The sequence below is a fragment of the Drosophila suzukii genome, chromosome 3, assembly GCF_043229965.1.
Source record: "Drosophila suzukii chromosome 3, CBGP_Dsuzu_IsoJpt1.0, whole genome shotgun sequence".
Lineage (NCBI taxonomy): Eukaryota > Metazoa > Arthropoda > Insecta > Diptera > Drosophilidae > Drosophila > Drosophila suzukii.
The window spans coordinates 90,540,079-90,556,605 of NC_092082.1; the positions used below are offsets into that span (position 1 = coordinate 90,540,079).

General features: G+C 38.3%; 2 protein-coding genes across 3 annotated transcripts; one reads left to right on the forward strand and one right to left on the reverse strand.

The window, feature by feature from the left end:
* Positions 1–94: 94 nt before the first annotated feature.
* Positions 95–6,783, reverse strand: SppL (signal peptide peptidase-like protein). Of its 2 annotated transcripts, none has more exons than XM_017081990.4 (7): positions 6,496–6,783; positions 2,802–3,250; positions 2,608–2,748; positions 2,055–2,246; positions 1,530–1,983; positions 1,114–1,234; positions 95–1,045 (listed from the first exon to the last, which is right to left on the reverse strand). In XM_017081990.4, exons 2-7 carry the CDS (start codon positions 3,091–3,093, stop codon positions 977–979), a joined length of 1,269 nt encoding a protein of 422 aa, XP_016937479.1. In that variant the 5' UTR covers positions 3,094–3,250; positions 6,496–6,783; the 3' UTR covers positions 95–976. The 2 variants fall into 2 exon arrangements, with proteins under 2 accessions (XP_016937479.1, XP_016937481.1); XM_017081992.4 differs by having other exon boundaries at positions 2,608–2,733; positions 6,496–6,782.
* Positions 6,784–7,197: 414 nt separating this feature from the next.
* Tsp96F (Tetraspanin 96F) lies at positions 7,198–16,069 on the forward strand. The gene is made up of 5 exons (XM_036819361.3): positions 7,198–7,576; positions 12,408–12,602; positions 13,214–13,393; positions 13,454–13,669; positions 14,285–16,069. The coding sequence occupies exons 1-5, from the start codon at positions 7,511–7,513 to the stop codon at positions 14,432–14,434; spliced, it is 807 nt and encodes a 268-aa protein (XP_036675256.1). The 5' UTR covers positions 7,198–7,510; the 3' UTR covers positions 14,435–16,069.
* The last annotated feature ends 458 nt before the right edge of the window (positions 16,070–16,527 follow it).

Sequence of the window (16,527 nt, forward strand, 5' to 3'; positions counted from 1 at the left end):
CGCCAATTTCAAAAACAGCAATTGAGAAATAAAAAGCAAATGTTTGTTTAAACTAGCAGATCCAAATATACCATTAAAGAAAAAACTTGTAACATTTGTTTAAATCTCACATTTTTATTGTTTCTATACGTTTCGAAATTGCATTTACTTAAAATTATTATGTAACTATCGTTTCCATATGCATACAGTAATTATTTATTGTTAGCTGCATTAATAGTAAATAATTAAAATTCTTGAAACTTAATTTTTGTGAAACACACGCAGTGCAACAGTTGTTGTTGTCTAGCTTTTATTTATTGTTTGCAACGAACACATGCATTTTGGCAAAACATCATTTATGGTCGTGAGTGGGAAATTTCGGGTGAATAGCCGGGGGAATCGAAGGACGGAAATGGGCGTGCGAAACGGAAACGGATAGCGAATAAATGTGTTGTATGAAGGCGAGCTTACTAACTATTATTTGTTGCATGGTGGTTTGTTATCAATACACATACGTACATATCCATAACTTAAGTATTTACAGAACATACTGCCCGGAACAGATTTCGAGTGGATGTGTGTGGTTTGGGTGAAATTCGAATCTCAAACGGTCTTCAATCTAGTCTTTTCGCTATCGTTTACAGAGTTATTTGTAATGCCTATGAACTGTAACTAATATTTCGCTTGATCTTCGCTCTACTTGCTAATTATCTGCATGATTGGAGACTTTAAAGCCGATTGAATGAACTCTCGTATGACGTATATATATGTGAATATATAAAACCTTTCCGCTTAGGCTAGAAACTATAATTACTCGGTTTTTGCTTTTATTTCACTATGAAAACGAGGATCACCTAACTTAAAACGAAACTTAGTTAAGTTGAGTTAAAAAATACATACTCAATACGTTATTTAAGAGACAAACGTTAGTATTAGATCTTGTGTGTTCTTCACGGTGTTTGTTGTTTGTTTTTCTTTGCTTTTAGATAGAGTACACTCAGACTTCCAGTTGTTTTGATGGTTGTTGCGCGATAAACGGCTCGCTCCACATGCGCCGCAGGTCGCCCTGCAGGTCAAGAACATACAATATTATAGATATTGGCTTGGACAGTTGGGGGTGTGGTATTACAGTACCTTCAGATAGGCCATCAGCAAGAGCGGCAATAACGTAAAGGGCACCAGATACAGCAGCGCGGGCTGTGCCGCCTTGAAGACCTCGGAGCTGACCGTCGCCGTTAGCAGACCCAAGAAATAGCTGCAAGAAATAAGTCATAAATATTAAAAAACAATATAAATTTGTGGGAGTCAATCTAGAGCCAAATGAAGCTACAACGTCAGTATCTTAACAATATGTTCTTACTATAGTTTAGGTTTGTGCTAAGAAATAATTTCGTCCCAAGTGGCCCCATTTAGCGCCAAGTAAATATTCGAATATATTTGTTATATTCTCAGATAAATCCCGAATAATCCTTAGTACTAGCAAATCCCTACTCTCAATGGCATCCTTCTTGAAAGGTACACCTCATATTCCTATTTATTTAACGACTTACCCCAGTAAGGAACAATGAAAGTATGTCAGCCGGGAGCCAACTCCCCGGGGCGGCGACAACGTGGGATCCGATGTGACGCCCTGTGCCTTCTTGTACGCATCATACCGCAAGACGAAGCACAGCAACAGTCCCGGCATCACCACATCACCTAATCCCAGCATGGAGAAGTGGCCCGTGTTGTGGAGGCTGGGGAAAACGAGCTTTCCGGGCAGATTCAGCTTTGGTGTGTCCCGCACAATCCCGCCCAGATGCAACTTTCTGGCCACGATGCCCACTGGATTGTCGGCGGGTCGCGTGGCCACCTTGACCATCACGTTGGTGCTGAAGATGTACGAGGAGAGGAACACCCAGAAGACGTCGTAGATAAGCAGGCCGGTCAACAGCAGCGTGGACACCTTCAAGCTGGGCAGACGCACAAACGCAATGAACGCCACACATAGTCCCATTCCCATTGCTGTAGGAAGAATGGGTGGAATGTTATTACAGGATGCTCTTTGATATTTAATCATAAAGATGGATTATTACCATCCATCAGCAGCCAGTGTCCAGTGAGCACCCAGATGCACACAATCGACACTGAAAGCGTGAAGCTGAAGAGCTCCGCCGCCGTGAAGCGACCACAGATCCCAAAGGAGAATCTCTTTCCATCCGTGCATGGCCTGATGATGTACTGGCACATGGGCAGCAGCAGGAAGGCCAGCGCCACGGTAGCAATGACTGTGGAGAAAGAGGAATCAGTTAATTCAGATAAAAATACAAGAATAATAAATAAATAAATCATAAGGAAAAACAAACAAACTACACTCTCCAGGATGGTTTATTATCTACTTGTTTTTTATGTGGAAGAAATTTAAAAGCTCTGGTAAAAATATATAAATATGAATAACATATACAAGTGCGTCACATTTTTGGTACGATCTTTCATGACTCAGTTTTAAAACGTGATTCTTAAATTCATATTTTCGAGCTTCTTCAAGAACTTTAAAACCTTGACCTTGACCACTTTCCTATTTATTATCATAAGTTAGTTTTAAACGGAAGTACGACAGATAAAATATATAATTAAAGCGTTACTCACTCGCTGTGCAGACGGCGAAGAGCAGCTGCATCGAGTCGAAAAAGAAGAACATGATGAGCAGTGAGATGGAAGCTCCAAGGGGCAAACACAGGGCATGCATCGTGTCCAGGGTGGCGAACTTGTCCGCTGTGAAATAGAGATCTGAAATTTATAAAACATTCCTTATGCCTTTCAAAGGGATTGCTCAAGCATACTTGGTTCCTTCTCGACGGGTTCGCCGGTCAGCAGATTGGTCATCGACTCATTTCGCTTCTTCTGCTCCCGCTCGCGGGCCTCCTGCTCGATATTCAGGGACCGAAAGCTACCGTACACGATCAGCAGCATCGATATGAGGCAGGTGGAGACCCGAGACGAGTCCATGACACTCGAGACCGTCCAGTGGAGTTCGTGGTATTCTCCACCGCCAGCTGCCGCTGCACCGCCTCCAAGTTGGCCGGCTCCAACAGTTTGGGCTCCCAGACCGCCACCGGCTCCACCGTGCGACATGCTCGCTCCGGATCCTCCGGATGCGCCTTTTCTATATCCCAGATGTCAGATTATAGATATCCCTTATCGTCGCCAGTCGGTTTGGGTGGCTTCTCCGCTTATCAGTTGACCTGCGCTGGGGTTTATCACGTTTTTATGACGGCTGCACCGCTTTAATCTAAACAGAAATGAAAAGTGAAATTTTTGGTTTTGGGTTATTGATATAGCGATATCTTTTATATTTGCTGACCTTATCGTAGCGAACCCCCCCTAGCTGTATCTGTTTGCCTTCTTGAGGTTATTTAGACAGCTGCAATTAGGTTTTTCGGAGCACACACTCCCAAGGTTTATTTTCCACCATGGCGCCTTAAGTCGAGCGCGGAAACCTTGGGGTCAACTTTCACGCACCTCACGAATTAGGCAATGGAAGTAAATTAGAACGCTACTCACACTCAGCAAAAATGATATAAGTATATAAAATCAAGAATCGTCAGAATTGCACTTCAAGGCCCTTAACTGCTTGAATTTTGGGTATTCAAAATAAAGACCTCTTCAGATTTTATCTTTAGAAAATCTTTATAAGTATCTTTTATTTTAAAGTAAAAAGCAATCGAAGGTATAAACATTTTAAATAAACCACAGAAGCAGATAAAGCAAAACAATTTGGAAAACACCTTCATGTGGTTTCCCCAAAATTCCAATTTGGGAGTATGTTTTTATTATTTATCTTAGTCAAGACTAATGATAAGGCAGACACAAAAGGCATTGTGAAATTCTTTTAAAAGACGTGTATCTGAACGTCCAATTTCAAGGTAAAATCAAATGTAATGAAAATAAAACTTTACTATTTGTTTAGTCGACAACCTTCGTAAAGTAAACTATTAGATTCCCTGAAAAATTGAAAAACTACATCAAACCGTTTAAAAAATGTTTACTTTACATTCTCCAAACTATTTTCAAATGCACACAGACCTGCAACGCACGTCTCATAAACAAACATATGGACCGTCTATAAATAGAAATTATATTTTATTTCCCTCATTTCTATTTTACAACGACTAATGCACCTTTCTTTTTCTAAGATCGAGTGAAGAATCACAGGGGAAAAAAAGGTAAGTGATTTAAAAATAATTGCAGTTTGTAATATTATAAATATAAATCGTAATATTTTTTTTTTAGATACATATATATCTATTTCTTTATAAAATGACTTTTAACTATAAAGTCGTAATTTCATTAAGAACTTAAAAAGTATTCTTTCCTGTGCAGTTAAGCATAATAACAACAACCGGTGTGAGAAAATAACAGACTGTCCGCATGGGACTTACATGGAAGCAATAACAACAATTAACCGACAAGAAGAAGGCCGTAAAAAGCAGTTAAAATTGGAATAAATTATAAAAGCGTTACCCAGTTTTCCACGATGCCAGTTTCCATTGTTATTGCCACAAATTCTATAGTATTTTCACACATTTAGACACATACACCCACGCAGGGTTGTTGCACTTGGGAAATGTGAATGTTAATAACAGAGGCTGTTATTAGAGCGGCGCTCTGCTAACTCGCTAATGACAGAGAGAGATAGAGCAGGATAGTTGCTAAATGACAATACGAAAGACAAAGCGAGAGAGTTGACAACTTCCTTGGACTGCTAATGTTGTTGTTGTTGCTCTCGTGTTGCATTAGTTGTAGTTGTTGCATGTTGCCAAGTGCCGTTGCTCGCACTAATTTATGTTGACTGTTGTTGGCGAATGTAAGTGTGTTTGTGTGTGGAATGCAAATGATTGAAATATATTTACAGCGGTGGACAAAATAATAGCAATCACAAAAAATGTTGACTTTCTTAATCTCAGCCGGTTTAAGTACCTTTACAGGTTAACAGAAACTTGTTTGTTCTGAAATATCGCACTTTAGGAATTTGTTTTACTTATTTAAAACTGGTTTTATCAAAACAAAACGATACAAATTGGGTTTTTACGTTTTAGTGAATTAATGGAATATCCAATTATAGCGCTAATTATTTTGTGTAATTAGAAAATTATCAATTATTTTTATATAAATATTTTTAGTAAACAGAGCGACTAATATTTTTGACACAGCTGTTCTTACATGTGTGTACTTTTCATTCTGCACTTGTGTTGCAGCGTTTTCCCCCTTTTTCTCTTTACTTCTCTCTCCCTCTGAATGCAACAAATTAAGTTTCCCACACATTGCAATTCCAAAAGGGTGGCTGAGGAGGGGGAGTATTTGTTAACGAGCGCTAATTAGAATTAAATTATGTGGCGGGTGTAAAGTTACGCTCTCCAAAGTTGACACAATTTGCGGAGAATTTTCAGTTTAAAGCGGTTACCGAACATGAGCTACATAATTAGCCGAACTCATTGAGAAAATGCCGCTCACATCACACCCATAAATACGCCGACAAACATACACACACACAGGCAAACACTTTCTAATTTGAAACGCCCCAAAGTGGGGTACAAACATAAAAATAAAAGAAGTACCAGGCAATTGGCTTTGCTGTAACTGCCCACGACGAATGTGAAAGTGAAATTGGCCAAGATGCAGAGGCAGGGGGATTTCTCAGGGGGTTACTTGAGGTTCATAAAAAGAAATGTGCATTTTCCACCTAAAACAGGCTTTACTTTGAACTAACAGGAGTAACATAAAAGTTACTTATTTGTGTTTATTTCTGTTAATTAATCCCAAGAATGATTATAAGAAACGTTTACTTTTTTAGTGAAACAAAGATTCATTTTCATGACAAATTGCTGATATATTCCTAATATCAACATGGTTTTTAACAAACTAAAAAGAGAACATATGTTTCAAAGTGTAATCCCTGAATATCAAATTGTAATCCCAATAAAAAATACATTCCCTATTTTCTAACCATATTCACATAGAAAACTATAAAACAATCTGTAAGATTTCCACGACGGGCTACCAATTAAGTTTTAAAGTGCACTGAACGCGGAAAGCATAAAAACAAGTGCGTAAAGTGGGCGCAAAGTTTTTCTTTTATTATGCAAAAGGGGGAGGGGCTGTGCGCTTTGGCAGAGACTGGCTTGCAGCGCTTGAGAAATCTCTTTTGGCCAACTATACGACGACTTAGCCTGCGCTTTAAGGTTTTTTCCCCACTTTTTTCCGCTTCGTGTTTGGTTACACTCCACTTCGTTTTCATTCCGTTTTATTTCCATTCCACAAAACTCCAACTTCGCTCCACTGCGTAACAAAATTACAAGACACACACACTCACACTTGCACCGAGCAACAACAACAACAACGGCAACATCGTCGTGGAAAGGGGGGAAAATACTTGTCTTTAATTACAGCAAAGCAATCGGAATATTGTAAAACATACACATGAATGCACAGTGCACTCGATACTCCCCAAAAAAGTTGGGGGACTTTTTCGCTTACTTTGCTTCACATGCACATTCGCGTTTGGCTGTATTTTCCTTGGTTTTTGTTTTTTCCCTTTGCACCGATATTCGTATGCGCGATAAAGAAGATTGGCAGGGTGTCTGCTACATTTTCACGCGCTTTTCATTCTGTCCTGCGAGCCGCTTTCCATGCACATTTCCACGATCTTCGGCGGTCGCTGCTCCCAAACGTTAGACAGCCATTTTGCATTTATTTCTATTAGTAACTATTTCGGAGGAGAAACAAACAGTGGTCGTAAAATTCGTGGTGGGTGGTGGGGGGTACCGTTTTCATGGGGCCTTTCTGCGGCGCGGCGAAAACACTACCATGTCTTGTTAACAGCGGGGGAGATTTTCCAAACCGCTGATGGTAACATTATTTCTGTCCCCGGCGTATGCACAATTGTTGTCAGTAAAATGGGGAGACAACACCACCGTAAGTGTCAGCAAAGTACCGTTTCTGTGAAAAAGCGGGGAAATAAGAACGATTTAAACATTTCACGCTTTTTTTGCGGCGGGCGTATGAAAATACCACGGAGTAACAACGGTCACATTTTGAAAGTGAAAGGTAGGTTGCAAACATCGCTAGGCCCTAGCAAAGTGGTGCACCCAGTGTTTTTGGTATTCACATTGTACCACATTTTAGTATATTTCCTCTCTATATCCCTTTGGTATATTTGAACGGCCCAGCTAACGGTAGCACTGATTCAAGATTTTTACATTCGGACGGACGCCTCGATGCACAAATAAAATTTTAAATAAATCGGGTGCAACGGCCAATCGCGCAAACAGTGGCTCGAATCGAAGAGTTATAATCTTGTAAAATTCGAAAAAATCCGAAAAATACAGTGCGTTTATTCGGGGTGATTTGGGAAAGTGTGGAAAGGCGGAAAAGTGCAGTCGATACTGCAGTTCGGGGTTCCTTCGGAAAAGAGCATCTCCCAGTGGTTGACAAACCAGTTAAACCAAAGCCTCTTTTTAAGGAGTTATTCGCTAGAACCAACTAATCCGCCATGGGTCTCAACGCCTGCTGTTCGTGCGTCAAATATCTGATGGTCCTTATAAACATTTTATTCTGGGTATGTAGATTCCAGCAGCAACAACAACAGTACGAGATTTGATTATCTCCCATCACAACAACAACTGGAACACACGGACCTCCTTCATGCCAGCGTGTGTGTGTGTATGTGGGTGTTTTGCGTGAGTGTGTTTGTTGTGTATTCCCTATGCCCCTCTTTCTCTCGCTGGGCGTGGGGGCGGGGGGAGGGGCCGCGCGCACGCTCTTTGGAGTCCTACTGCTCTCTCTGGCCCCCTCCTTTCCCCTCTCCAACCGATCATAGAGGTGCCCTAATCTAAACTAAAAACCTAAATAAATGGGAAGATACAAAACAAATCTTTAGCTAATTCAAGAACTTAACGTCTATTTTAATCATGAATTATGTTCTAAAAATATTATTGTCTATATATAATGCTTTAACTATGGTTGAATGGTCTTTAAAAGTTGCTTGAAATGTAAATGGATAACAAATCCAAGTTCAGTTAGTTTCTGTCTAAAAGGGCTAAATCTTATAAACAAATATGTTAATTATGATAACCTATTAGACTTTAACCAGTTAATTCATACAGTCCATTTTTAAGTATTCCAGAAATAAAATATCGATTGTTAATCTTAAACAGCAGTTGCTAAAGTCAAAACATAAGCATATATTTCTTCAAATTAAAAATACTTTAAGTCTAACCGTAAAAAAACATTTTATTGTTAGAAAATATTTAACTTTAAATTATTGTATGCCATGGGCAGCCGAATCTGTCTGTAAAAGGCCAATGCGACATCACTGATTGGCCCCCAATCTTGCTCTCCCTCTTCCCCTTTCTCTCATTCTCTCCATCGCTGAGTAGGGCTCTCTGCTCCTTACTCCCCCACAAAAACAATAGAAGTTCCGTTGTGGGAGGAGAGTGAATGGCACACACACAGGCACACCTCCGCACACGCAGACAGATAAACATTTAAGCATCTCCCTCCAATTTTCCCCCACTCCCTCCCCCTCCCACTGCTTTCTTTCTTCTCCACATGTTTGTTCAGTTGTTTTTCTTCTGCTTCTGTCTTTTCCAGTTATTTTTTCTCTTTGTTTTATTATTTTTATAACGTATACGTGCGTTTGATATTTTTACAAACTTCGACAGGCTAAATTTGGTAGGAAGGACCCCGTTCCCCAAAAAGGGTTACGTATTTCCTTCCCCATCTTATCACCTTGTTGTTTTACGCAATTTGTGACTTTCAACATCGCCCCGTTTGGCTTTCAATTGTTTCCATTCAATTATTATCTGCCACTGCGATTGTTTGTGTTTGTTTTCCTCGAGTTTTTCTTCGGGTTTTCCTCTCGTCTTTTGCGGCTTGCGAAATCAGTTTCTTTTTTTTTGTTTGGGCAACAAATTTAAAATTTTGATTCTAATGCGGGTGGTTTTGGTCTTTTTTCATTTGGTTTGTTGATTGTTGCTGCCTTTTTCGATTTCTGTCTATAGTATTTATTAGTCAAAAGCTATTTTCGAATACGGGCGAAAAACAACAAAAACTAACGCGTCCGTTCAGTTTTTCTTTGTTGTACACGGAAAGAAAATGTTTTTAAATATTTTTTGGGATCTCAGTTTACTGAATTTCTTTCTCCTTTAAAAACATATCTAATTGTATTTATTTATTCTTAATCCTTATCCTAATTCAAAATAAAATTTAATTTAAAACACCAAGAGAGTATACCAATTATACACTAAAATGTCCTTATTTTTTCAGTGTAATTTTCCTTGATTGTTGTTGCTCGTTGCACAGTGGTATGTGTTTGATGTATACGGCGGCAAAATGAGTGATGGAAATTGTGATGTGGTTGTGATGCAGTTCGTTTCACTAATGGGATGAACTATTTTTAGATCAATGTTTGAATGAAAATGCGTCAGATATTTATTTATATTGATGTTAAAAGATCCAGTCATACTTTGTTTTGAGGGTATTTTTGGCACTTCGGAAGTAATCAGTCAGTCTAGAATTCATTTTGGTTATTTTATGATTTCATTTTCCACTTTAATGTTGACAGAATAAGTTGAAATAGAGTTCTAGCCCATTTTTAAAGTAAAACCACTGTACAAATTGTTTTAAATCAATCCCCACTGTGCATCGGTTTCAAAACATTTCCATTTTCATCGTCGCTGTGGGGCATCGTGATCAAACGCCACGATCTCTGAGGACGCTGACGTTCCAATGAGGCCGATATCCCATCGGATCCAAGATCCACGATGCCGGGGGAGGCCTATGCCAAAAGCGTCTAAAATGCTAAATTGCGCTGTCGTCATTGAAGTTGACAGTGACCAAAATCGAAATTTTTCAAATATTCCGTTGGCCATCTGACAAAACTTACATCTTGTCCCGTCGTATAATGTCCTCCTACTAAAAATGAATTTACTTACAGTAGGACTTCCTCAAGAAAAACTATCTTAACTTAAAATTAAAAAGTTTGAAATATTTGAAAATTGAAATTTTCTGTAGATATGTATATTTATTCTTTAGTAAATACATTTTAAAAGTTTTTAAATACAAATATTTGAGTTTGAATCTGGCCTCTACATATATTTTCAATCTGCTTGCACATAATTCGCTGTGCTATTTTCCACTCAATTATTCATGAGTGGCGCTTCATTCATTTTTCATATTCAGTTTGTATTTTCAGTTTGTGAGTTGCATGATGGCCTGACGGCGGCAATTTGCCATCGATGCGGTTAATTCTGGGCCAAAACTGCAACTGGACATGCAAGGCAACCCAGCTGCCTTTTCCCCCCCTCCCTTTATTTCTTTTTTGAGGAGCAACTTGTCGGCAGGAAAATGCTCTCTCGTTTTCCGCCTTTTGACGCCTCGGCTCCGAAAACTGGGTCAACGAAGGACTCTGCACATTTATTGGCCCATTCGGCAGACATTCTGTTTGTTTGTCATGGACACGCGACATAGTGTCAGATGGCGTAGAGATATACATATATAGGAAAACGTACGGGGAATCGTAAAGTTCCAACAAACTTGGCTACAAACAAGGCGTGGATTCAATTCGGTCGGGGAAAATGGAACTGATTCGAAATGGGGTCAACCTTTGTTCCTTAAAAGTATAGGAATTTAAGTTTGGCACATTTCTGAAAGCTATCAGGATATTAAACCATCAAAAAAGCTTTGTGGGTCTATTCAATATTTTAGACATTGCGTTCCTTTTTTAAACAATGTTTTGAATGTATTACTTTTTTATGTTGATTTAACAACTCTTTTATAATAACTCTTCCACATTCCTATCTTTTACTGAAAAACTCCATAGATTATTTTACAAAATTCTTCCTCAGAAAATGGTTTATTGTTTCAAAGTATGTCGTTTGGGTTGTGGATGTTACTCAATTAACTGCCCTCGAATGGTGCAACATTGTATTACGTTTCCATGAAAAGTTTTTCCGTTAGCTGCACACACATTCACACCCGTGAACTTTTGGGGCAGCATATCGTGCACTCTGTGTGGCACACTTTTTGTCTCACTCGCTTTTTTGCAGCTGACTCTTTCGTGGACCACCCACATAAAGCCGGTCTTTGCTTCTCTTATATTTCTTTCGATTTTCACGAATTTCCCGGCTGCCTTTGCTTACTCTTTTCCACGTTTCAGCTTTTCCTGGCTCTCAGAAAATGTCTTTTATTTACCTTGGGCGCCAAAAACGAACCAATTAGCCTTTTTAACTAAACGGGGTTTTCACATTTAAGAGATCATTAAGAATTATAAATTTGCTTATCATTTTTTAAATAAGGGGATTTAATTAGTTACATAGATATTTGGTAATTGTTTGTTCTTGTGCGTAATCTTATCAAGAAGCCAAGATGCTGGAAATGCTCCAGTTCTCTTGGCAACTACGAAAAATGTAGAAATATTAGATAAGATTTGTTTTGAATTTTGAAATGCTTTGCAGTTTGCCTTCGGTTTTTAAGTGGTTCTATATTCACATACTTTCCCATATAATATGTGCGCTTGTTTACATCTCTCGATTAGTTCTCATCGCACACTCAATTTCCCTGCAGTGAATAATTTGCTGAATAATTAATAAACTGGCATAGACACTGTGATGCCCCAGGCCCAACCCATTAAGTCATTAGCTCTTTATTAGATTTTCCCACTCATTGCACGACCGGGAATTTAAATACAGCATTTTTCTGGATGGTTGGCATTGGCACAGGCGACTTAAGTTCTTAAATTTCTGAGCAGAAAACCTTAAGGGGGTATAAATAAGAAAAATTCCTCTAGCGCCAATTCAAACAAAGGTTCGTATTTCGTTTGCTGATAACCCGAGGAGGGAGATAATAGGGGCTTGCCATCTCGTATTCTCGTTGGGGATCAACGTCTTGCCATTTCTGTATATAAGTACAGTCTGTCTTGGCTATGAAGGATGAGATTTAAGTTGTTTGGTGAATTTTGCCTATTCGCATCATTAATTTTGGCATTTAATGGAGCGAATATTATGGGTTTTTAAAAGTTTAAGGTTCCAAGTACAGCAAGAAATAAATTTAAAAGAATGTATATTACAGAGAATTTGTGTATTACTGTATTTTCCTTTGTTTTTAGTTAGCTGAGCCATTATTTAATTAAATTAAAAGAAGCCAAGTAGCACAGTACAAATTTAATTTAACGCTTGCAACTTAGCTGACATCATAAGTTGGAAACTATGGAACTCAAAGGGAATGGAAAACTGGGGCTGGGCAGTCTCCCACTTTAATTGCCGCCCCGCCAGATGGCGTCATTGATGCGTGTTCCCCGTGGTGTTGAATGCAACTATTAGGGAATTACAGAGAAATATTTGTGAAAATGAGAAAAATACCCTACTATACATTCTATTTTTCTATTACAGCTCATCGGCCTGACCATCGTGATCACCTCTGTGTGGATGCTGACAGATCCCACATTCATGCTGTCGATGACACAATCCTACCATCACTATCATATAGCCCTATACGTCTTCCTCGCCATCGGCATACTGTCCATATTGGCCGCGTTCTTTGGCTGCTGTGGAGTCTGTCGGGAGTCGCAATGTATGCTGGTTTCGGTGAGTAAAAAGTTCAGTAGGGTATAATGTACTATTTAGTACCAGTGTCTGGGAATTCCAATTAAAATGGATGCAAATGTGTGGCCCACACTGTTCCGTTCGCATAATTGCAACGGAGGTTCGCCCACAATGTCTTGGCAGCTCTGCGATAAAGTCTGCACTTGGCAAAACTGCCCAAATATTCAGAAATTTATGTGCATAACTAATGAGATTTTAAATGTCTGAGCTGAAAGTAATAGTAATTCAGTATATGTTTGTATCAATATGTAAGATTATGCGTTTTGGTACTTTTATTTGGATTGAGAACCTACCTACTTAAAAAACTTTTAAGTAAAATTGATTAATACAGTAGTTAAATGGTTCAACAAAATACAAACAAAAGTAGTTAAATGGATGATCTCGGCAAAATACAAATTCTAAAATAATTTCCTAATCAAACTATGGATAAATTAACAATTTTGGCATTTTTTTAGTGTCTTTCACAGTCAAGGAGTTCTTTACTCCGAGTGCGAGTTATCTTTCTTAAATCTTAAACCGCTGCCAGTTTATTTACTCAACGCCCACGGGCCTGTCGCACTCCGCCATTCATAAATCTCGAATTCCCATTGCAGTTCTTCTGCCTCATACTCATCGTGATGGTGGCACAAATTGCAGCCGGAGCCTGGGCATTCCACAACAAAGACAAACTGGATGACATCGTGCGGGCGGCGGTCAAGTCGTCGGTTCAGGAGGAGTACGGTCAATCCTCGATGAGTTCGCGCACCGTCACCTTCGATACCCTGCAAAAGAATGTAAATATTTGGACATGTTCGCCATAAACGATTTATGTGAATTTATTTATTCGTTTTCAGTTGCACTGCTGCGGTGCCGATGGACCTGGCGATTGGGCCACCAGTCGTTTTAATAATGTGGATCGCACAAATATTGTAGAGATCGCCGTGTCTTCCATGAATGTTTTCTATAACATACCGGAGTCCTGCTGCAAGGACAATCTGAAGGATAACGAGTGTGAGCTGTCGCGACGGCTGAAATTTGGTGGTCCATTGAACAACGCCATTTATCAGCAGGTAATTAAGAGGTTTTAAGGGGTCATATTAAAAGGTTGTGATCTATCACAAAGGAAATAGTTCCAAAAGGACCTACACGTTCTTATTATTTCGGAAACCCAATGACCGAAAGAAAAATAATAAGACTAGGGTATATTTTCGAAAAACAGAGTCATACATATTTTCTTATAAGGTTGATTCATTCAGATCAAAAAAATTTTGTTTACTGACTCACGTAGTGGTAAATTTATAGTATCTTTTGCTTTGTAAAATCCCTTGATTGACCATTCTTTTAACGCTCGTTCATCGATTCAATGAAATACCGAAAAACCATCAAAACTCAATTGATAGGTGTGTCCGAATCGTAATTTCTTGGCCGACCGATCACTATCGCCGTTTCTGGTCATAAAAATTAATAATCCTTTGGTCTGCTGGCTCTCAGCGCCTGGGTTAATAAAAATTCACGCCCGCCAATGCGGAGACGATAAAAATGTATTAATTAATATTAATATTCAACACGCATTTCAAACTTCTGACTGGGGTGTTTGTACGAGTAGATCCAGTAAGCAAACTGAATGGAAACCGGCGGCACTTGTATACAAACCGATTAATGAGTTTATAACTTATCATTTGCAGGGCTGCGTGGACAAGCTGATTGAGATCGTTTACGAGAACTGGGTCACCCTTTTCGCCATCACCGCCGCTGTCATTCTGCTGGAGCTGGTGTCCCTGACCTTCGCCCTGAGCCTCTGCTGCGCGGTGAGGAATCAGCACTACAAGGCCTGAGAATTACAGAACTCCCATAGGGAAATCACCGACGATGAGAAGTACTAACAAACCAAATCGAAACGGATGCATAGCGAGCGTTATTACTGAAGACGTGTGTGCGAATGGGGGAAAAGCATTTAGCGGCGAGGGCTAGCGAAGATAATGTCCGGTGTTCCCTGGTCAATACTTTAACAACAACAACACAACTGACGACAACACAATTTTGTAGTACTTTTAACAACAAGACAACCGAAAACAACAACACGGGAAAGCTGAGCAATTGTATTTGAGATGTAAGAACTTTTTGGAATTTGTGGAATGTTTTTAAATCACAATATCCACAGGAGTCTCGGTATCGACTTTATATGAACTTGATATGCCAGCAGAGCAAAAACAAAAACACTTTTTTAACAAAATATTTCTACCACAAAAACAAACACAGACAGTAAACAACTCCATGTATGTGAGAACAGCATAAGCAGCTCCATAATACTTAGCCTAGCGAAAAAGTTTCGAATTCATAGATACATACTATATATTAAATATATAGATCAAAGCATAAGCACAAAAGTATAATGTTAAACGCCAAAACCAATGGAATAATGTAAAAAAGAAAAGCAATCAGATTTCTTTTAATATTTATTTCCCCCGTATAAGACTTTTGAATCGATTAGCAATTTGGTTTTATCTGTGGCCATTTCTGTATGCTAACACAATGCCAAAAGATATATGAATTCATATATACGTATGTAACGTATGATAACAGCATTCCACAAGAATGAGAATGATTGACAGATTTTTGTTCTGGTTAAACGCATTGCCATCCAAAGACCCAGCCCAAAATACATATTTTCAATTCACTTCTTAACCTTGTGCAAAATGTTGTGCTAAAGATCGAATACCGTTCAATTCGTAGAGCTTCGCGAAATTAAATGCCAAATATTTTATGTAATTACAAAATTGTAATTTAATTTATTTATGACCTATTTATTTGAGCATAAGCAAGGAGCAAAAGCAAAATGTTAGAAAGTATTAAGTAAGTGTTGGCCATTCTGTTGACAAGCAGCATTTTGTAAATTTAAAACTCATACTATCTACCCCCGAGCAGTAAATTGATCCATATTTGTATAACCTAACAGTGGATATAATCATTTATTGATCCCTAAGAACTGCAGGGGTATCTAAATTAGTTTGAGTTAGTGTGGGCCATGCTATTAACTCGCAACCTTTATAATCCCACACACTCGAAACGAATTTTTTCGAACCCAACTTACCTGCATCGAAATGTTTTATAATTTAGGAATCCTGGATCGTGCAAGGGCAGATATTTTTGTGGGATTCCGACAAAGCAGCACAAAATGTTAAATGAAAAGTACACACGAACGAAACAAAAAGTCTCTATATTTACATTGTATTTTTACCATACACCATAAACTAATTAAAGGATATATATTTTTTGTAACATTTTCATTTTATTGTTGTTATATGTGAATTTTGTTGTTAGTTAAGCGTAGCCTGAACGTCACACTTTGTACCCCCTCACAACGTTTAAATAAATTAAATCTACAAAAACCAAATCCAAGGACAAAATTATATTAAATTTACAACAAGGAAACACAACAAATTAAAATAAATATATTGTATTTAAATTTACACACTAAAGTAAATTATTTATTTTAACATTTCTTAGTAAGTAGTGCGGAATTTCGTGAAGTTAAATCAAATAAATCAATAAAGTTCTAGCCTAAGATATAAACCTCATACCATTCACGTTCATCTGTTGGATTTGTAGCCAGACATTGGAATGTTTAGGAAATAAAATCTTCAAATTTAAATGTTCTCTAAAACTTAAGCAGCATTGAACGTAGCATATTTATAGCACAAAACTTCATCAACATCTAAAATCAAAACCAAAAATTTAATCTACTCTTCAAAAAAGAAATACAATCAACTCAGCATCTTCATAACAAACCAAACTAAATAGTTTGTGTGGAAATAAAAGGAACATTTAGCAAGGCATCTATCATACAATTGAGAAAATTAAGCAATATAAACGATGCTCAAGATCTGTATTTAACAACATAGTAACAACACAGAGGTGCAGATAATAC